We start from the raw sequence: 22,713 nt of genomic DNA, 5'->3' as shown, positions 1-22,713 counted from the left end.
GAAATGATGGACAAAATTACAAAAATACAACCTAAGTTGCAATAAACCTGAATGGTCCTTTAGGAGAAACACAGTTTTCCTCCTCTGTTTCCTTCTCTTTTTCACTCCAGGTCTCTTTCTCTCTTCTGTCTAATAAATCACCCTCCTTCCTGTTTGGAGAATCTCTGCTCAGCCCTCTTTGCGTCCCTCTACTTCGTCCTCTGTCTCTTTCTTTCTCTGTCCAACTCTCTGTTTTGGCTCCAGAACTCCCCCCCCCCGACGGTCCTTTCACACACTGTTCTAATGTTAACAGGATGCTCTGTTTTCTACCTCCTTACAATCCAAAAGCAGAGTAAACATGCAAATCTGTCTAGTTTCTTCATGGCTGGCTTAAGCCTTAACTCATCCTCTGGCTCAGCCTCAACGGACCAATCCAGGAATTTAACAAATCTCAAAAGCAGAGCACAGAGATGATGAAGCTTGCTTGTAATCACTCAAAAATCATCACTAAACAATAATCATCCCTGCAGTTGCCTTGGAAACTATCCTACTGACCTCTGTTTCTCTTTGTTTTAATCTCTCGCTGTCTGTAGTCTCTTTTGTTACCTTGAACACTGATCTGTTTTTTATGTCATGTTAAGCAGCTTTCCATTTTGTTAAAGAAATAGTTCAACATTTTGGGAAAATCACTTTCTTGCCAAGAGTTAGATGAGAAGATAGACACCAGTGTTGCATATTTAGTTTGATAAACATAAGGCTATAGCCAGTAACTGGTTAGACTAGCTTAGCATTAAGCCTGGAAAACAGGGGGAAACAGTTAGCCTGGCTCCGTCTAAATGCACATAACTCCCTGTAAAACAGTGAATTGTAGTTTCACACTTCTATTTTTCTAATCTTCTCATCTAACTCTCACCAAGAAAGCGATTAAGTGTATTTGCCAAAAATGTCAAACTATTCCTTTAAGTTTGCATCACAACACCAATCCACACAACTTATCAGTGTTCCGTGGATAACCAAATAGAGGAAAAACACATTTGCTTTTTTAAAAAGAAATCCAGCACTTGCATACTATGCCATCTTCATGAGTATGCAACAAAATGAATTAAAAGATGAAATGATAACTATGGTCTACTGTAAAATATATGCCTTTCTCCAGTTCACCTACTTTAATTCTAACTAATACTATTGTCACTAATACTATTCTACTTTCACTTAACAATATGCTTCATTTAATTTTGTTTATTTATCTTATTCTTTTTTATTATGTTAATGTATTTATTATTTTATTTTTATTTTTATTTTTATGATTTTTGTGTGTGACCAAGACCAACATGTGGTGGGGGAGGGTAGGTGTATCTTTTTCTATGTATATATTTTTCCATGCTCTGCATTTGATGTGATGACTTTACCATCTCTGCAGCAAAATCCATAAAAAGATTTTGGGAAAATAAATGACGAGGAAATCGCACATCTTTGAGGGGAAATTTGAGCATGCGAATAATGCCATTTATTTCAATATAAAACATGCAAGTACAATTCATGATCACAAAAACATAAAACGTCAACTAGAAGGCGTTTTCATGTGTATGCACGGACGCTTAATAGATCGTCTTTGGCTTTGTTGTTGTGTACAGCAGCCCATTAGCGGCAGCTTAAAAGAGAGACGAGGCCACACTGAGGTTTGGATTAATGTTGCTTGCAGACTCCAGGTGACGGAGCTAAGCTGCTGTGTGCATGCACGGCTCACGCACGGCTGTGTTTAACACAAGGCCTGAGATGAGAGCTGTCTTGTGAAAAGTCCCTCAATTTGACTCTGGACTAGGCCGGCTGGATTCAGAAGTTAGAGCTTGAAGCTGTCGGTGAATTAAATGGGTTTAGGCTTTTGACAGTGACATAACTTTTTAGGAGTGTTAAACTTTTTTGCAATTTATTAATGCCCTATAACGTGTATTCCCCTCTTCCCTACATCCCTCTTTTTTCATGCAGGTCTGAGCAAACGCTTCAACTCAGCAGTTGTCTTTGTCACCCATCAGTGAAGACAGCCCTTCAAGTTAGGTAAGCGTCATCTCACACCCAAATAACTAAAAGAAAAAGCAAAAACATAGAAGTCTGGACTGCTGCCAGATCGTATACTATGCACTACTTCTACTCATATCCCCCTCCACGACATTTCACACTCACTTTTCCCATGACTCATGGGGCCCCGGGAGTCCGATCTAAGTGGCTGCACTCAGCCAGATGATTAGCTTGGCTGTCCACGGGTGTATAATAGAGGGGGAGTTATGCTCAGCAACATGTTGGAAGGGATTGTTTGGGTTGAAGGTATTTTTGGCTGCCAAAAAGCAGTCGTTAAGTCATGTTTTGAGCTTTGGCTGCATAAATGTGTTTGAGTTATCACGACAGCGAATTGAAATAACAGAGGGAGAGGATAAATGTAGATTTGGTGGTAAATTCAGTCTTCGGTGTGTCTGTATTTAGCTCATGTTAACAACGTGTTTGCAGCCAGAGAGCTGTGGGTTTAGTTTTATGGATGCATTCGGGGGCGTCGATGAGAGGGTGTGTTTGTGTTTGTGTGCGTGTGCGTGCGGTTGAGTTTTTTGGATGTTTGTGCATGCATCCGGGTTCATTTGGGCAGTGAGTGTGTGTGTGTGTGTGTAGTGTGTGCAGGGTGTGGGCTGTCGACAGGCATCATAATCCCCTCAGCCACGAAGGACGCTGCGGCTGGGGAGGGAGCTGCTAAAGAGACGGACGGACGAGAAGTTTTGTCGGGAAATGCAGCTCGGTGCTGTGTGTAAATGTCACAGTTGTTGCTCTACAGACGATTGGCAGGGATTGTTATGCAGAAATAGCTGGTGAATTTTGAAATGCAGTCCCAAATTAATCACAACATCTGTTCAAAATGTACCTTAAAGGAAGATGTGTCAAGTATTTAATACTCTTATCAACATGGGAGTGGGCAAATATGATGCTTTATTTAAATGTATGTATATATTTATTATTGTAAATCAATTAACAACACAAAACAATGACAAATATTGTCCAGAAACTCTCACAGGTACTGCATTTAGCATAAAACATATGCTCAAATCATAACAAGGCAAACAGCAGCCCAACAGGCAACAACAGCTGTCAGTGTGTCAGTGTGCTGACTTGACTATGACTTGCCCCAAACTGCATGTGATTATCATAAAGTGGGCATGTCTGTAAAGGGGAGACTCGTGGGTACCCATAGAACCCATTTTCATTCACATATCTGGAGGTCAGAGGTCAAGGGACCCCTTTGAAAATGTCCATGACAGTTTTTCCTCACCAAATTTTGCGTAACTTCGTAGTGTAATTTAGCCTCCTTTGCGACAAGCTTTAATGACATGGTTGGTACAATATTGCTGTAGTGTTTTTTGCTCTAAATCACCTGTCAATCAGACAGTGTGGGCGGTACCTACACATCCTACTAAATTAATTTTGTTGATGCAATGTCTGAAGACAAATTACTGTTGTCGCTGCAGCAAAACAGTGATACTGTAAGATACAACCCCATCAGCATCAGCTTAATAGTCTAAAAAGACATCAACCAGCAACCGGCTATCAGCATATTGATGAATCTAAATGGCTCGGTTGCCATTTGTGCCAGTGCAGATAGAAGAGGGACCCCCGGGGCTGCGCCTGCAGGAGCTGGTGACCTATTTCAGGATCCATAACATGGTCAAAGTCCTCTCTGTGCAGCCAGCCGCCCTCTCCTGCTCGCCACCAGCCCCTCCCACCCGGGGCTCACATCACCATGGGAACCATGACATCACCGTGGGGTGGGGTGGGGCTGCCAGGAAGCATCTACTCGTCTGATGAGATTGGAGGCTGAAACTAAAGAGAAAGAAAAAGCAAGCAGTGAGAGGAGGGAATAAATCTGAGTGAGGACGCACAAGGGACGGAACCGTCAGTTTGATTTAGATCTAATCTTAAATTGCTTTGAAGGAAGAAAATTCTATTTAAGGGCAGCCTTTACTCTCAAAACTCACTACACATGTACAAAATCCAATAATAGCCAATCAATTCATTACAATATGCCCTTTAAACTACAAGCAAAATTGGATTATCATGTTGCCAATACATCAAAAAAGCACAATTGACTATCACTGGTGGATTCATAATTGAGATCAATTTTTACTGTCAATTAGTTAAGCCCTTAATGTTTCTATTATTTTTCTACTGCAAGTGACAGTGGTTTATATGACTACGTTATAATGATGATGATGATGATGACTAACTGCCATTGTAATCACTACTATTTTATCTGTTTTATTTTGAAACATTAGAGAGATACTGAAGTAGTTCAGAGTTTTTTATGTTGGAACATTTGAGTAAGACAGAAGTTGTTCAGAGTTTTATTTTGAAACACAAGAGTGATACAAATCTAGTTCAGAGTTTTATTTTGAAACACAAGAGTGATACAGAAGTCGTTCAGAGATTTATTTTGAAACAAGAGTGATACAGAAGTAGTTTAGAGTTTTATTTTGAAACATAAGAATGATACAAAAGTAGTTCAGAGTGTTATTTTGAAACACAAGAGTGATACAGAAGTCGTTCAGAGATTTATTTTGAAACAAGAGTGATACAGGAGTAGTTAAGAGATTTATTTTAAAACATAATTGATACAGAAGTAGTTCCGAGTTTTATTTTGAAACATAAGAGTGATACAGAAATAGTAAAGCGTTTTATTTTGAAACATAATAGTGATACAGGAGAAGTCCAGAGTTTCATTTTGAAACACAAGAGGGATACAGAAGTAGGTCAGAGTTTTATTTTGAAACATAATTGATACAGAAATAGTTCAGAGTTTTATTTTGAAACACAAGAATGATACAGAAGTAGTTCAGAGTTTTATTTTGAAACACAAGAGTGATACAGAAGTAGTTCAGAGTGTTATTTTGAAACACAAGAGTGATACAGAAGTAGTTCAGAGTTTTATTTTGAAACATAATAGTGATACAGCGGTAGTCCAGAGTTTCATTTTGAAACACAAGAGTGATACAGAAGTAGTTCAGAGTGTTATTTTGAAACACAAGAGGGATACAGAAGTCGTTCAGAGATTTATTTTGAAACAAGAGTGATACAGAAGTAGTTTAGAGTTTTATTTTGAAACATAAGAATGATACAAAAGTAGTTCAGAGTGTTATTTTGAAACACAAGAGTGATACAGAAGTCGTTCAGAGATTTATTTTGAAACAAGAGTGATACAGGAGTAGTTAAGAGATTTATTTTAAAACATAATTGATACAGAAGTAGTTCCGAGTTTTATTTTGAAACATAAGAGTGATACAGAAATAGTAAAGCGTTTTATTTTGAAACATAATAGTGATACAGGAGAAGTCCAGAGTTTCATTTTGAAACACAAGAGGGATACAGAAGTAGGTCAGAGTTTTATTTTGAAACATAATTGATACAGAAATAGTTCAGAGTTTTATTTTGAAACACAAGAATGATACAGAAGTAGTTCAGAGTTTTATTTTGAAACACAAGAGTGATACAGAAGTAGTTCAGAGTGTTATTTTGAAACACAAGAGTGATACAGAAGTAGTTCAGAGTTTTATTTTGAAACATAATAGTGATACAGCGGTAGTCCAGAGTTTCTTTTTGAAACACAAGAGGGATACAGAAGTAGGTCAGAGTTTTGTTTTGAAACATAATTGATGCAGAAGTCGTTCACAGTTTTATTTTGAAATTCAATTTAAATGAAAGCAGAATTATAGAAAATATATTCTGATATTATATCATCGTTATTGTCACCTGGTCACCTTTGCTTAATTCATATGTTTTGACACGATGAGATATGTTTCCAAGGAGCAAAGCTTTGTTAATTCGCAGTGCCCCTATACTGCTGTTATTACAGTACTTAATCTGCAAGGAGTGGAACCAGCCCAACACCTCCTGCTATTATACCGGGCCTTGCTCGTCATGCTGCTGTTCACCATATACACAGTTCATTCACACTTCAACGGCAGCGCTCATTACATACCCGTCAATCCCCCACACGTCTTGCTGAGTCAGCGAAACGTAATCCGCCCTTCTGCTGCTGCTGCTGAAGAGGAAGCCGCTGGATTCTGGGTTGATTACAGGGCACGGCAACCTTGAGTGTCCTACTTTCCTCCTCGGGGGCTACTGTTTAGTTTGACAGTCACTCATCATTCACTGCAACGTGCGACACAGTGACTGTGTTATATATATAACAAGGTAGTGCTTGAATGACATGAAATATCACTTTCACGCCAACTTATCCAGTTATCTCTTATCATATTATTGTCATAATTGAGATAATATTGGAGCTGTATGAACCGTAGTCCATGTAAATAAATTAATAACTGACCTTCTTGCTGTCTCTAAAAGTGCTTTTTTCCCCCTTAAGAGACAGGAGAGAACTCAGGCAAAGGATTAAATATGTATTATTATAAAACCTATAAATTCAAATGACAAAACACAGCATTGCTCAGCACATTTTTGGCAACATAGCCTCCACACTTGGATGCATAAAACATATATTCTGATATAAAAATGACAATGATTGTGATGTAGAAAATCCTACCTAAAATCAGAGCTCAAAGACAGAGACACACTCACACAGAGAGGATTAAGGCCAGGTTGGCCTACTGAGGCTGGCTGCCAGATTCCATCCTCCCTCCTAAATGGATGGTGACATTCCGATGTGAGCGGCGCTCCACGGAGGCGTGATGGGTGACCCAGATTGGGGTGCGGTTGGTGGAGATGGGGGGGGAGGCGCAGACGGGGAAGTGAGGTCGGATTAGGGACGGTGTGGGGTGGAGTCGGTAGAGAGGTCGCATGCTGGCGTTGGAAGGTAGGGGGCTGTGAGAGTGCGAGACGACGGCGTTCAAAGACAAAAGAGAAGTCAGGCGAGCCTCAGGCCTGCTGCCACACCTTCGCTCTTGTCTCATGCTGGCATGTTCAATCTAAGACATCAATCCCAAGACGTAATTAGGTTTGACAGTCCTTTTTTTTGCTGTTGATTTAACCCTTTGAAGATCAGGACACGGTGATGGTTCACATGCTGTGCAGCTAGGGGCTGACTGCTGAGCTTTCGAGCCTTTCTGAAAGTCAAACATGATTTAATGGTTCAGGATTCTCTAGAAAAGATAACCTAATTTCTAATCACAGCTTTAGTGTATCTGGTTTTCAGGTTTATTATAGTGCAGAAGAGGAGGTTGGTTACTCTAAATGGCACCAGAGGTCAGTTCTTGTATGTTTTAAATTAGGTCTTCTTGCTCATAAAAGCAAAATTTGTATGTACTTTGTCAGCTAGCCACATACCAAATTGCAGACTGACCCCACAGAGAGTGTGTTAGTAATTTCTGTGTCTGTCAGTGTTGTGTCTTCAGATGAGATGAGTAATTGCTGTGGAGAAAAAAAAGGGGCAAAAGTACAGTTATGAGTATTTCCGTCAACGCAGAATCCGTCTTATTCAAGCCGTCTGGTGGTGTTATATTTGGAAAGATGCCCATTACACATTTTATCCTTTTCTCTCTAACACAATAAGACTGGTAAAGAGCTAAAAGGGAGCGATGAGAAAGGGCAACGTCGGATCACGTTAACCGCACGAGGATGACAAGGTGTGCCTGGAGAGCAAGGTCCAGAAGGGGGGGAGGGACCCAGACATCAGGAGAGAAATAAACAACTTGGCATGAGTTCAGTATCTAGAAGTGTTTCAATGACGGGTAGAGAAGAAGTACATTTCTAGATAAAAAATAAAAATAATAGAGTAATTACCAGGGCTGTCAAAGTTCACGCGATAATAACACGTTAACGCAAATTCGTTTTAATGCCACTAATTTCTTTAACCCATTAACTTGAAAATAAGATTAAAAAAAAACATTTAAATAAAATAAATAATAATGAATAAAGTACACATTGACAGTAATAATAGTTATAGGATAAATCTCAAACTACAGATAAAATAGGTTGATAAACTTTACCATTTACAAATGGACAATTTAACTGTTAGTTGTAAGTTCTGTTTACATAATTCAAACTTCATGATGTCATACATTTTAGCTGACGGAGAGAAATACATTTCATATGCCATAAGTCTATTAGTCTGCCCAAATACACTATGTCCAATCAAAATTAGAAGTGACTTTATGTTATCAATTTTTACGTACATATTCTTTGAAATCTTAGCGAGCCACTCAGAAACATGAGCTTCTTGTTGGAGACCGCTGTTGTAAATGACAAGTTTGAATAGAAAACTACAACAGAATAAACTGTAAACTCTTCATTGCATTGTGCTCTAACAGGACTTGTGTCACATGGGTACAACTATTGTAACTCGCCACCAATCTAACCAGTTTTCCTTAAACTACTTTGTATTGAAAGGCCAGTTGTTGTTAGTATTTTACAGTCTGCTGGTGGGGGAGATGTTCAAATACAAAAAAACACAGACAACAAATAATAAGAGATATTTGCGGTATATCTGGACCCTTGGGGTGTAATGCATTTGAATTAGTGAGAAAAGGTGTGCTGTGTTTGTGTTTTTCTCTAATCAAACGTCTTTTTATCAAATGACAACACAACGGATTTATGTAAGCAGCCAAGGTTTATTGCCATCCTTTTGTAGACACAACGTGCGAACGCCAAGTGTGGCGTAACATTGCCAAAACAGCAGCTGAAAGCAGGTCAGTGCGGTTCTAAACCAGCATCAGCACAATCTGGCTGTCAGCGCACCAGTTTTTCTTCCTTAGCAACAGCTGGGACCAGACTGACTGAGCCCTGGGCTCAGATTTTCTGTCTCAGACAGTTTGGCCCAATATCCTTAGTGTCAGTAGGTCTTTCTTCTCCTCCTCCTCCTCTTCTTCTTCGTCTCTCTCTCTCTCTCTCCTCTGATCCTCACGTCTTCCCACTGCAGCAGACATTAGCCCCGATCGCTGCAAGCCTGTCGTCATGCAGCGCTGCAGGGGAGGAGAGGAGAGGAGGGGAATGAGGAGGGAAGAGAGATGAAGACAAATGAGAGCGAGGGACACTATTTCTCAAAGGCTTATACATATTTTAGGACTGAAGCTGCCAAAAAATCAAAGATAATGTTTCCCTCTGATGAGAAACTCAATTAGATTTTCAATTTTAAACGAATAGTTTGACATTTTGAGAAATAGGCTTTCTCACCAAAAGTTTCTTCCCATGAGGAGATCGTCTTTACGCTAAATATGTAGCTTACCAACCGGTTAGTTTAGCTTAGCATAAAGACATCTAGACTGGCTCTGTCCAAATGCAACACAATTCAGATCAAATTCAGATCGATATTGATCAACTACAAATTAGAGCTGCCCCCTGTTAGTCGATTAGTCAACTAATCGGTCGTTTTGTTCTCAGTATATTCAGCGTTTACCAATGAATTCCATAGGTTCTAGTTTCATATGATGCCAGTATCTTCACTCTAGCTTTAAAACTGAGCCCGCTGCAACCTCAAAACCACAAGTTGCGTTAAAGAAATTAGTGGCGTTAAAACAAATTTGCGTTATAATGGCGTTAATTTGACAGCCCTAATATTGACTTAATATGTTTGCAAACTGTTCATCGTGACTCGAAAATGGGGAAATCCGCGATGAGTGGCAGGAGAGGAAGAGAGAAAGAGAATGAAAAAGAAAAAATGTAGACAAAGATGGAAGTGTAATGGAAAAAGCTCGCGGCTAATGGACTCGGTCAGAGAGAAAGAAAGGGACATGAGCAACGAGACGGAGGGAGAAAGGAGTCTCAGTGATGATTTGTTATGATGAAATTAGCCGCAGATGATGATAATGATGCAATTTAGCTTCGCTGCCAGGCAAGGGAGACACACACTAATCTTGTTTAAAAAGCAACAATGTGTGTTTCCTCTAAAGGGATGAAAACGGCTTTTCTGCGGGTACATGCTTGATTAGAGTGTGGATACTTTAGCAGTGATTGGGACGAACCTTTTGTTATTATAATTGGTGGAAAAGAGCTTGTTGCACTTGTTCGTCTAGGTGTGGAGCACTTTTGTGTCTGAATGGGGCAAGCCTGTCAAACCCATCTGCTGGACCCCCCACAAGACCTGTTCAGGTTGCCATGGTAACAACCTCCTTATCGGTGGTGAGGGGATGTGAAGGGTGTGTTCACATGCTTTTTTTTTTTTTTTCTCTCTCACCATTTCATCAGGCGCCTGCTGCAGTGCACCTTAACATTTTGGTCTTTATCGTGTCACATATTCAGGATCCATATGCATTTTATTATAAATGTCCTTTACTAGTTTATTCATTGTCTTTTTTTGGATTCAGGCTCAGCGTATGCATATTGAATGCACATGTTTTAGCATGGATCAAATCAAAAGCACAGGCAGGGGACGCTGTCATGCTCCACCTGTTAAGCTCACTTGCATTCCACTTTTTGGACGCCTTTGGGAGTCACATCCACTGTGAAAGTGAAGAAAAAAAAGAATAGATTAGGCACAGCTATTCATTCATGTCAGTCTCTCCTTCCTGTCTCAGCACGTGGATGCTGAGACAAAGACCAGCCGGTAGAGGAACGACCTCACTCCCTCTGGTGGCTGATCTGTGAGCTTCACCATGCAGTGTGCTCCTCTCTTTTCATCATTTCCCTCTTTCTCCTGCAAACCTCACAATACAATCATCTCTCTCTCCTCTTTCCTCCGACAGGTGACCCGTCTCCCCTCCCCGGCGTCCCAGCAGGCAGGCATGGCAGACGGTCGGCAGCCGGACGAGCACTGGGCCTCAAACGGCCAGGAGAACGGCGAGAATGGCTACTCCGCCTACAGCTCTGCCTACAGGGAGAACGGATACCACGGCGGGGCGGCTGCGCATCCTGGAACGACAGGTAGGAACGCGGCGTGTTTGTGAGCGTGTAAGCATGCAGCACCGGGTCAATGACATTGATTGGACGGCCTGCACATACTGGGTAATTGTGATTGGTTTCCGTGGTGCCAGGCAAGAGCAGTCAATCCTCAAAATGGTTTCACAGTCTGCTGTAGCAGTGCTGCCAAAGGTTGAAGGACATTGCCGTGGTCCTTCAAGACTTTTGTATAGAGGACAGTTGGACCTTTTTCTGGAAGTAGACCAGAAAGCTCCATGACTCCTTGGAAATACTCCAAGGTTTGAGTAAAACATTAAAGAGGACCTATTATGCTTATTTTCAAGTGCATACTTGTATTTTGGGTTTCTACGAGAACATTTTTACATGCTTTAATGCTCAAAAAACACAATTTTTCTCATACCGGCTGTGCTGCAGCACCTCTTTTCACCCTCTGTCTGAAAAGCTCTGTTTGAGTTCCTGCCCCGCCTCCAAAAAGCCCAGTCTGCTCTGATTGGTCAGCTGGTTGTGATTGGTCAACCGAACCAAACTCTTCGAACTCCTGTCCAGCTCCGCTCTAACTAGCTTTGTTTGAGGGCGTGACAAACTAGAGGCAGGTATTATGCAAATGTGTTACTTGGTGACATCACCACATTACGGAAGAAAAGGCGGATTTCAAGCGAGGCGTTTCAGGTAGTTCAGGAGCAGTGTTTCTCCCTTTGGCGTGGACTTTGGGCTTTGTAACTTTGCAGACCTTTTACACACACAAAAAAACTTCATAACACACTAAAGGAGAGAGGGAAAGCACAAAAGCATAATAGGTCCTCTTTAAGAGAGGAGGCATCTTGTAGTAAAGCTGTTTTATTTCCTAGCGGAGCATGTTGCCTTTCAGAAATATGCTTATTTTAAGGATTTTGCACTTTGGAAAAACTATATCAGAAAAAAAATCTGCAATCTCTAAATTATGATAATGTGGTTGGCTGAAAGTTACTAAATCTGACTAATATAATAAAGTATCATATCCATCATATTAGAACGTGGAAACAAAGGCTGGTAGATGTCAGATTTACAGCAAAATGCTAATATTTTGATTGATATGTCTGCAAAGTGATCAGTCTAGCTTAAAGGAAAGAGAGAGAGGAAGAAGAAGAAGAAAAAGAAATAAAAAAGGGAAGATGGATTTTAAAGAAGAGTAAGCTGCCTATTAGGTAGATAACTTTTTTTGTCATACTTATGCTGCATTCGCATGGAATCAGGCAGACGGCAGACGGACAACACCTTCTGGACGGCACGGGAAAAACAAACAACAGTGCGACGGAATGGCAGGATGGCAAAACAAAACATGCATGATAATATGTTGTTATGATGATGGAATCAATTTTCTGTCTACTATATTATGTAATTATTCTAGTAATGCATGTAGCTATAAAATGCAGATTTCTCTTAATATTCTATTTCAAACTTAAGCTACTTTCTCCTTGTGTGACGGAGCTACGTAGCATTCGGTTGTAAATTCTGTCGTGTCTCGGAGGACGGCAAAATATTTGACTTGCCTGGCAGCAATACTTTGACCGGCAATGCCATCTACCGGCCTTTAACATGACTCCCGATTTACCATCTGCCTGATTCCACATGAATGCAGCACTACTTGTACTGGCACACTTTGACCATGTGCATGTGTACATCTGTGGGAACTCATAATTTCCACTTTTTTTATGGTGAATTGAATGTAAATAATAAGTTTGTCAATGTCTTTTGATTTTTTTATGGTTGAATCTTGAATATTGAGCCACTGTAATGTGACTCAGTGTATGTTTTTACACCATCTGAGGTAAGTTCTAGCTACATCCATCTGCACTTGACATTGAATAAAAGGCCCGACTAATCAGACCCTAGATGAGCAAGAGATTCACACAACGAGCATTGTTCCCAACTCAAAGGGAGGCCACCCACAGAGATAAGGTCAGCACAGTTATTAGTTTTTCATTTCCGTCCTCCCATCCATCTCTTGTCTTCCCGGTGTTGTCTGTCTGTCTCTCTCTCTCTCTCTCTCTCTCTCTCCCTCTCTCTCTCTCTCTCTCTCTCTCTCTCTCTCTCTCCCTTCGCAGTGGATGACTCAGCCAATTTGCCTCCCTCCCCTCCCCCCTCTCCATCCGCTGAGCAGATTGGGCCCGTGGCACAAGGTACACCCACGCGCACTTATTATAACCCCTCAGACCATTCAGGATGAGAGTGTGGATGGTGGTGAGAGTGGTAAAATCTCTAAAAGAAGACACCAAAACAAGTTCTCAAAACAGCCACTCGCATGATTAGAAAAACTCTCCTCCTCTTTCTTCTGGTCCCTTTAGTGTTTAATGTCGCCTTGCATGTCAGCTAATCACCTTTAAGGAGTCTGCAGCATGTGCCACACTGTCCTGTCCTCTTTAAACAATATTAGTTTAGTATTAGTTCTCTAACATATACCAGTATGTCCTTGGCCCTGGATACTAGACAACACCTTCCTCCCTTTAGTACATAAACCTGCCACTGGAGCCCTTCATCTCACTAGTCTGCTTTCCTCTCAGATCATCTCCTCTGTTGTTCCTTTACTCATTGCGTCTATTGATTTTCTCAAGGAGTAAATCACAGATTGGCTTTCAGCTCTTTACTCACAGAGAACAGCACCGTCTGTTTTCTAATCATTTCCTTCTCGCATGTGGCATGCAATCACAAAAAAGTGTAGAATCCTATAGTCCTACTACAGTACAGCTTTATGGTTAATGCTAATTATTCATTAGTACACAGAACTAACACTAGCTCTTAGAGTTGTTCCGATACCGATACCAGTATTGGAAATGCCTCCGATACAGCCAATATGCTGGATCAGGTATCGGTGAGTATGCGAGTCTATGCAGCGATCCGATATCATATCATTTATCAGCTCATTTACACTTAACAGGAAGAACAACAACACGTGTCACTCGCTACCCGATCCTGCCCGATCGGTACTGCGTATGTGCAACTCTCAACAGAGATGAGAAAGAAGCGAGATAGCTAGGGCTGTCCTCGACCAAAGAGATTCTTAGTCGACTAACACTGGTACGATTTTGTCAACTCATCGATTAGTCGATTTAATCGACAGATCTGTAAAACTAAGTTTTTCCACAAAGAATCACACAAAATCTTGTGTTTACCAGAGATGTGCTTATAAGTTTATTGGAAATAAGTCATTCAGCATGAAAAAAAAGCACAAAAAATGACTAATCGACTAAAGAAATCTTAGTCGACTGAGACCAAAATAAGCAATTAGTCAACTAATCATCTAAGAGGGGGGCAGCCCTAGCGATGGCTCACTCGTTAGCTACTTCCAGCACCAGCTCCGAAAGAAACGATCGCTGCGTCCAAGATCAGTGATGGAAGTAGCCGATGAGTGAGCCATCTCGCTTCAAGTTCAGAATCGGAATTGGTTTGTAGCTTCATGTCACCAGCTTCCACTGAAAATGACTTGCAGCCTGTTGCTGTGTCAAACACGGCATATTTTTCTCGTACTTTCTAAAAAAAAAAATCTATAAAATGGGATATATTCTGAAAAAAAGACTAAATGCATTCACGTTGGGGTTAAAATATGTTATTTGCAATTGTACAGTATTAAGATGCTCTATTCTTTGTAAAGCAAATGTGCAAACTCTTATTTTTTACCTCATGTTAAATAATTAACTATTTATCGATCAAGACAAGGCTAGAAAGTGTGTTAATTGCATCCCATGCATCTCCATCAGAGCTGAAAGTAACCCATGTAACCCCAGCTTTGTTGTCCTCCATGTCTCATCTATGTGTCCTCCCTTCCCTGCTCAAAGAAGATAAAGTAGAGGTTGTCAGTCAACAGCAGGATGAGGAGGAGGAGGAGAAGGCTCCAGAGGAGCCCCACAGTTACCAGGAGGAAGTGGCATATGAGCAGCCTGCAGCCTTGCTCTTAGAGCAGACAGATTATTTAACAGAGCCCCAGGCTTTGGGCTGCCAGCAAGCCCAGACACCTGAGGTCCTCAATGGAGGAAGTCATCAAGGTGAACACAGCCCATCACAACAAGGTGTGTGTGGTTTTTATGGGTTTTTGTGTGCGTGTGCAGTATGTGTGAACATCCTTCCTCTAGGAAAGCGTGTTGGAGTGAATGTCTATCCATTACCTATTTTGCATGATCCTCTTGTGCTCTGTTAACGGGTACTCAAGATTTTCCGCTCTTGATTTATAAATTGTGATGCGACTCAGGCTTTCGCCGCCAAACCTTCCTGCAGCTTTGTTGCTCTTAAATCAGCTTCCGCTTCAGTACCTGAAGTTGTGCAAAATGATGTGACATAGCATTTTGATTTTGTGCTTTTTTCATGCAAAACATAACCATTTGCTTTTCATCGGAGCGAACACCGGATCAACCATTTTGTAGTTGATCATTCCTGCACTTTTGTATTGCCAGCTACATTGCAAATGCAGATGTCACTGTCTATACTGTGTCACTAGAATTAGATGTTTGTATATTTTTATGTGGGTTTTCCTTGAATATTGTGTGCAAGAAGGTGTTTTCTGAGTACACCCACCTGTATGGGTGTTTCATGAATCAGTCCTGAATGTATTTTTAAGTCTGTTGTATATCACTTGCTTTGAGTTTCAATGTTGTTTTCATTTCATTACAAGGCAAAGGATAATTCTGTTTTCCTATTGTTACACACTTTGGGCATTACAATCCACCCTCATTGGACATGTATCATCATCCTTATCTATTAATTGAATCAAGAACACACCCTTAATAAATTTACTTCCAAGCAATATAAAAATTAATTCAAATCCACAGTATTCCTGTAGAATCTATAATGACACCATTAACAGTTAATTACATCCAAAAAATACCTTTCTTTATCATCAGGTTGACCATTTTTGTCAATCCTTGAGTATTGCAATAGGAATTCAATTGTGTACATTTTACTTTCTTGTCATCTAACGTCATGCAACTCATTCCTTCATTCCAGTTCTGCACGCTATCTTAGATGCTGCGACCCCCCTCTGTGCTGTTGTGGCCTGCTGCAAAATACACTGTGCTGTGTGTTTTGCTTGATAGAGAGCTACTGTATCTATGTGCAGAAGGCCTCGGCTTGACTGTATTGGCTAGCTTTTGTGGATGCTTCAAGCAAAGCTTTTTAGCTTGTATGACTCGGCGCAAAGTTGTACAGTATCCTTCAAACTCACAGCCCAGCCAGAAGAATGCATCAGTAAGGCATCTTGTGAGTCTGCTATGAAAGAAGATGAACCTCAAGTGGCGTCGCTACATGGGACGCTGTTGGCGGTTGAAAGAGCAACACCTGAAGGTGAAGAACTTGCCTCGATTGAACCTTCCCCGCCCTCTATGAAAGAGAAAGAGCACTCATCAATTGACCAAGACACAACGGATGTAGTAGAAGAGGTCGCTGAGAGCCACCTGCTTGTAGAGTCCAAAGAAAAAGAAGAAAAACAACCTGTTCTGACAGAGGAGGAAGACAAAGAGGGAGTTATCTTACCAAGCAAATCAGAAGCCCCTATGAATGAAAGCAAAGAAAAAGCAGGGACAGTTGAGGGCCAAGATAGTGGCAGTGACATTAGATTGCATGAAACGCCAGTGACTGACATTCAAAAAGGGGACCAAAGACAAGAAACGGTCGAGTCAAGTCCAGAACTTGGCACAGAGTTGAAATCGGCATCAGATATTTTTGTAGAACGCGAATCCGGATACTTTGAGACATCTTCAAAAAGCCACGAAGAGGAGTCATCCCAAACCCAGAGCTATTACGAACTCAGCACAGCAGCAGAGAAAAAGTTAAGCGAGGACACTAAAAGCATTGTGCAGAAGCTCGAGGAACAACCGGAGAGAAAAGCCAGAACATCTCCTGGTAAGGTGTCGCTGGAACAAAGAAGCCTCTCCTTGAACGTTGCTGTTGGGTCTTTGGTAGTAAAGGGAGAGACGTTAAGGACTTTGTGCCCAATCAGCGGAAGCTTTGATGAATCTGAGGTTTACCCTTCAACACCATCTGTTGAGAGCCAACACCAGTTTCCAACAGCTGTCTCCATTACCCCGACTACCACTGAATCACCTGAAGATACCCCCACCAAGGCAGACACGCCTTCCCCTTCTGATAAGCACAAACATTTGGAACATTCAGGCAGCCTCTCTGAGATGTTGGACCTGGCTGGAGACCTACCTCGCCCATCGTTAGAGAAGAGGGAGCTTGATCACATGAGGCGAAAGTCCGTGCCCGCCAATGTGTCAGCTCTAATGGGGAGTTCTTTGGCCAAGCTCGCATTGGGAGATCAAGCCTCGAGAGTGGTGGAAGGGGAAAGCCAGCTGGAGGAAGTGGGCTACTGTGTTTTCAATGAGTACTCGGGGCCCATGCCTTCTCCTGCTGATGTACCCAGTCCTGGGGACTCTCCACACCAGCGTTTCCCTTCTATGGAGAGTGAAGTTGAGGAGGAGCTAGGGGCATCAGAAGTTGAAGGTGTTCAAAAAGGAACTCAAGGAATTCTCCCTGAAGTTTCCCAAAAAACAGTGTTTGAAAAGAAAGATGCACCAGTAAAGAGTACCCTGAGTCTTGAAAGAGCCGTGACAAGTGGAGTAAAACCTGATCGTCTAAGAATCCCAATGACTTCTTCAAAAGACAGACTGACTGAGTTTCGTTTGGAGAGTGGCCTGCCCGGTGACATAAAGATCCAAGCAATCCCTGAGGTAGACGTTGAAAAAGACCCCTCCAGAGAGGCTTCTCCCATCCCACCAGACAGTTCCTTTACTTTCACTCCTCTGGAAACTGGAAGCATGGTTCCCCTAACTCCCACTACCCCCAAGTCCCCAGATGATATTCCCTCAGAAACCCAATTCACTGGAGAGAAGGCAGGGAAAGATGTCTTACTGGAGGTCAAAGCAGAGGATGATCCAGAGCCTGAGAGGATTGATAGTAAACAGACAGAGTTAAACAAAGAAATGCAGAAATCTGAAGAATCAGAAGAAAGAAGGGATGAACCAGAACTGCCAAACATACCTTCAGCATCATCTCAGTCTTTAGGAGAGAGCACAGAAAAGGATGTCCAGAAGATTCAAAGTGAGCATGGGACACCTAGAAGAATAGAAAAGCAAGAGACCTCAAAGGCTGTTAAGGATTTAAGCACTGGAAAGGCCTTAGATGAGAAAGATGCCCAAATCCAGTTACAGAAGGTCGATGCACCAAAGCCACAAATATCTTCCCCAGTCATTATTATACCTCAAGCACAAGTAGAGGAAGAAGCCGATGAAGAGGATGATATTGAGATTGCTGAAGAGCCTCAAGAGGTAATGGAGGAAGTGCCTGAGAGTCCAATCAAGGTGAGGCTGACGGTAGGCGATCAGTTGGGGGAAGAAGATCCCAAGTCTGGAGCAGAAGAATGGAGTCACAGTGCGATAAACAGTGATGGGGACCCCGCGACAGACAGTTCGCACTTGTCTCCATGCTCTGACCATGATCTACCACTGCAACTGGATGAAGGTGGCGGCAGAGATGATGGGACAGGGGAGGATAAAGTAGAAGAAGACAATAGGGATGATGGAACGAAAGAAGAGGGTGAGGTGGTAAAGGAAGTCCTAACAGGGGAGAAGCAAGTTGGTTCTGATGGGGTAGGCGAAGAGAAAGAGAGGAAAACAATGGAGGATGAGGGGCAGGAGAGGATAGTTGAAGAGGAGAAAGACATTGAGATTGGTCAGGAGGTGGAAGAGACCTCCGCTGTGCTCTGCCAGACCAGTCAGGCAGCTAACGATGAAACCACCATGGACGTCTCCATCCTAGATACAGACAGTGGCTGGATGGACTCACAAGGTACCCAGAGCTTGTAAAATTAATAAATTAACCAATTGTAAAATACATGTTTAAGACACTTAATGTATTTTCTTTTAATACCAAAAACTAGCTTACGCTATAACGCTTGTTTGATAGTAAATCTTAAAGGGATAGTTCAGGTGTTTTAAAGCGAGGTTGTATGAGGTACTTATCCATAGTCAGTGTGTTACCTACAGTAGATGACGATCGGCACACCCGCAGTTTGGGAGGGAGCAAAGCAATGTACTGCTGTGGACGGGACCGGCAGTAAAACTTATTTTTGCTACCTAAAAAAATCAATATCAGTTTAAGTGTATGCTATATTTAGAATATTTTCCTTTTTAGGCCGCTTCAGTTCCCCCGCCTTTCCGGCGGGGGAACTGAAGCCGTTATATCCAGCTATGCTCTCCCGAAAGCCACCAGACTCCATTGAAAGAAACTGTCATTTTACCTCGCAGAAAACAAGGGTTGCTGGTCTACCGCTGCCTCGATTGGTTAGTTTGTTTGTCTTATTGCATGACTTTGGTTAATCTGAACTAACCAAAATCACACAATAACATGATAACTAACCAATCGAAGCAACGGTAGACCAGCAACTCCTGTGTTCTGCAAGGTAAAATTCGAGTTTATTTCAATGGAATCTGGTTGCTTTGACGAAAGTGTAAATAACTGCTTCAGTTTCCCATCGGAAACATAGACTGCATAGCTGTCCCACGGCAAGGTAAACTGGTGAGAATATTCTAAATATAGTAAATATATTGATATTTTTAGGTGGCTAAAATATATTTTGCTGCTGCCCCCATCCACAGCAGTACATCGCTTTGCTCCCGTGCGGTAACTCATGTCTGCTTCTCCAAACTGGGGGCGCGCCGACCGTCATCTACTCTAGGTAATACACTGACTATGGACAAGCACCTCATACAACCCCACTTCAAAACACCCGCACTATCCCTTTAATGTGTCTTCTGTACTAAGCTAGCTCCCAGCTAGCTAGGAATGTGGAGAATTAGTCCTCTTTTAATCCCTCTCCACTGCAGATGATGACAAAAGTATCATGACTGAGCAAATCGAAGCCCTTCCTCAGGTCCAGAGTCCTACCAGTACACCTGTGGTGGACAGACCCGCTAAACGGGCCCCTGGCAGAGGAAGGGGCCGCCCTGGCACCACTGAGAGTAAAGTGTCCCGCAAAGTCCCCAGCCACCATCCACCAAGAGAGGAGATGAAGAAGAAAAAAGGTTCCAATTCTGTATTCAAGAAGTGTTGTTTAGCTTAAATTATGTATATTTTGCATTTAAACTTTTTATACTTTAGCAAATTATGTGTAACTTGATGTTAAGCACAGATTTGCCTCTATGCAGTACATGTAACCGAGGTTTGCATGTTGGTATAATCCTGTCTCTCCTCTCTGCTAGTAGCTGTGAGGAGGGCTGACCAGAGTAAGGTGTCAGCCCTCCAGTGTCGCTCTCCGTCTCGAAAGAGTGTAGCCAAAGCGGCGGCCAGACATCCTAGGCCCGCTCTGCTTCACGGCTCTGCTAGACGCAAGGTCACAGGTGAACACTCTTCACCGGGAATCGGCGCCGTGGATAGAGAGAGTGCAACTTCATATGGATTCATATGAAGTGAACATATACATAACCCAGGTCCAATTTTCTTTATTTAACCCTATTCAACTGCAAATACAGTCAAAGCTGGACCAATTTTGGGTTTGAATTGTTGCTACAAAACATACAATAACAGGTGTTTTGATGCTCTCTCTCTATTGATGGCTCATTGAGGAATCAAGCAGGTGCAATGTAGCTGGCAAACATCATGTGCTGCGCTCTTTTTTTTTAATGAGCTCAACTGCTTTGTCTTTGTCTTTTTTTGGGTTCTCATTTTGTCAAAAATGGAATATTTACTCCTGCTTGGCCTCATATTCATGTTTATTTCTGCTCAATGATGCCTCAGTTATTGGTATTTAATGACTGATCACAGCTGCTCTGGTGCCATTCTGTTTCTGATGTGTCACATGTATACGTTTGCTGGAAACGGCTGCACGTCGGAGGTTGTGTGTTTGGTCGGCTGGCGTGAAGAGGCCTCTGAATGTAGAGCGACTAAAATGGTTTCCCGACGTTTACGTTCGGGCTGTACATTTATGGATGTGTGTGTTGTGTGTGAAAATTCACACCCGCTAATGTCTCCCCCTGCTGGTTTATATTGATCATTACAGCAGGACTGTTTCTTCACAGGTATGGAAAGCCATCAGCCCCTCAGTGTGGCCCACCAGTCCAGGGAGAGGACCACTGTAAGTACTATCAACTACGACACACATATATGCAATCGTGCTGTGATTAGCATTATCAATTTTTCTGATTGAGCACGTCTAAATTTAGGTTTTTGTATGTAAATATTTATGCAAATCAGTAAATATATTCTCCTGAAGCATAGAAAGGAGGAAATAAAAGCCACATGGTGATGGCACTTTTATTCAGTTTATTCAATACATAATATTTGTTCTAATGCACAAATTAATTCCATTTCATGGGATGAGGTTATTCCCAATGGTTATTCATTCATTAGTTGTCAACTATTAAATTAATCACCAATTATTTTGATAATATAGTATATTTTTGAAAGAAAAAAAAGTCTAAATTCTCTGATTCCAGCTTCTTAAATGTGAATATTTTCTGGTTTCTTTACTCCTCTATGACAGTAAACTTAATATCTTTGAGTTGTGGACAAAACAAGACATTTGAGGACGTCATCTTGGGCTTTTGGGAAACACTGATGGACATTTTTCCCCATTTTCTGACATTTTATAGACCAAACAACTAATCGATTAATCGAGAAAATAATCAACAGCAACACTAAATCACACATAATCAGTACTATGTTGTTGTAAACAGGCGCTGCGCTTGTCTTTCAGTATATTTCACAACATAACTGTGTGTAATGTATCATGGGGCTCGTTGTTTGCATCACAAACTGGATATTTTCTTCCTTTTTTTCCATTTCTGCATGTTTTTATTTCTCTCTGTGAACACGTTTTGTCTTGCATGCCCTCCTCTGTCCTTGTGCCAGCCTCGACAGAGAAAATCTGTGAGTATAGAATTCAAATAAGAGTAGGCAGAGAATCATGTTCAGGTTGTACTATTATACACTTATAATGTGCAGTACAGGGGCTCTCAGAAATATCTTGAATTCCGTCTTTCACCTCTCACCACTCTTGCAAAAAAACATTTTTCTACCTCTGTGTAAAAGTTGCATTATGTTTCATTTGTATAAACATCATCCATCCAAGGTTTTTCTTGAAAGAAAATCATCACTTGTGTTCATTCATTACATTACAATATGTTCTTAAGTGTGTACAATACACTTGCACGTAGTGTGTCACCCCTTCACCTCCACTCCATCCCATCTCACATCTTCATCTCTCCTTCTGTTTGTCACCTCTGCTTCATCAACATCATCCTCACATCCTGCATGCTTTCCCGCCTCTCGTCGATCGCGGCTTCCGTCCAGAGCCCCACGAGAGCCGTTCTGTTAAAGATGGCGGTTCAGCGGCGGGGAAACGATTACACGCCCCCCCGTCCAAGCTCCGCCTGTAGCCTTAAGCGGAGCCCTCTGGTACAGGCGGAGCTCGACGAGGCTCGGTCCGCCTCTGCGTGCTCCCACTCGCGCCCTCTGCCAAACAAATGGGCGGAGAAGGTAAAATGGAAAGGATTGATAGGTAGCTGTGACCAGTGGTCGAGCGCCAGGTGTTGACTCTTCAGTGTGTGTGTTCATTCAGGAGAGAGCGTACCGCAGCCCGGAGAAGAGGTCGTCCTTGCCGAGGCCCGCCAAATCTCTGACGCGCCACATCCCTGCTGCTGAACAGGACGACAGCACCCCCTCCAGGCCGACCTGTAAGAATACAAACATGTACAAAACAGACCCCTCCAGCTTGTTTGCCTCCCTAATTAACTCATCTCTTCCACAGCCTCTTTAATCTCTTGCACTTATACTCTCCTCAATCACTTTCTTTTTTATTGAATTCTAACTCCTACCACCTTACGCTCCCTTCCCTGCTCTTCCTTCCCTTCACTCCCTTTTTCCCTC

At 42.0% G+C, this 22,713-nt stretch overlaps 1 protein-coding gene across 5 annotated transcripts in view; it reads left to right on the top strand.

The window, feature by feature from the left end:
* The window catches only part of LOC119483762 (microtubule-associated protein 2-like), a 61,892-nt gene that overhangs the window by 28,887 nt on the left and 10,292 nt on the right, over positions 1-22,713 (top strand). For 2 of the 5 annotated variants that reach the window (XM_037762200.1, XM_037762198.1), the window contains exons 3-11: positions 1,966-2,034; positions 10,647-10,824; positions 12,906-12,980; positions 14,634-14,864; positions 16,015-18,636; positions 19,674-19,871; positions 20,049-20,186; positions 20,865-20,920; positions 22,406-22,520. In XM_037762200.1, the coding sequence (XP_037618128.1) occupies positions 10,686-10,824; positions 12,906-12,980; positions 14,634-14,864; positions 16,015-18,636; positions 19,674-19,871; positions 20,049-20,186; positions 20,865-20,920; positions 22,406-22,520 (3,574 nt within the window). In that variant the 5' untranslated portion in view covers positions 1,966-2,034; positions 10,647-10,685. Of the gene's footprint in view, positions 1-1,965; positions 2,035-10,646; positions 10,825-12,905; positions 12,981-14,633; positions 14,865-15,795; positions 18,637-19,673; positions 19,872-20,048; positions 20,187-20,864; positions 20,921-22,137; positions 22,324-22,405; positions 22,521-22,713 lie in introns of those variants that run through there. The other 3 variants (XM_037762199.1, XM_037762203.1, XM_037762202.1) reach the window with 3 other exon arrangements.

This window comes from Sebastes umbrosus, chromosome 24 (assembly GCF_015220745.1).
Source record: "Sebastes umbrosus isolate fSebUmb1 chromosome 24, fSebUmb1.pri, whole genome shotgun sequence".
NCBI classification, from domain to species: domain Eukaryota; kingdom Metazoa; phylum Chordata; class Actinopteri; order Perciformes; family Sebastidae; genus Sebastes; species Sebastes umbrosus.
Note: the sequence above shows the minus strand (reverse complement) of the source record. Positions and strands in the feature narration are given on the sequence as shown.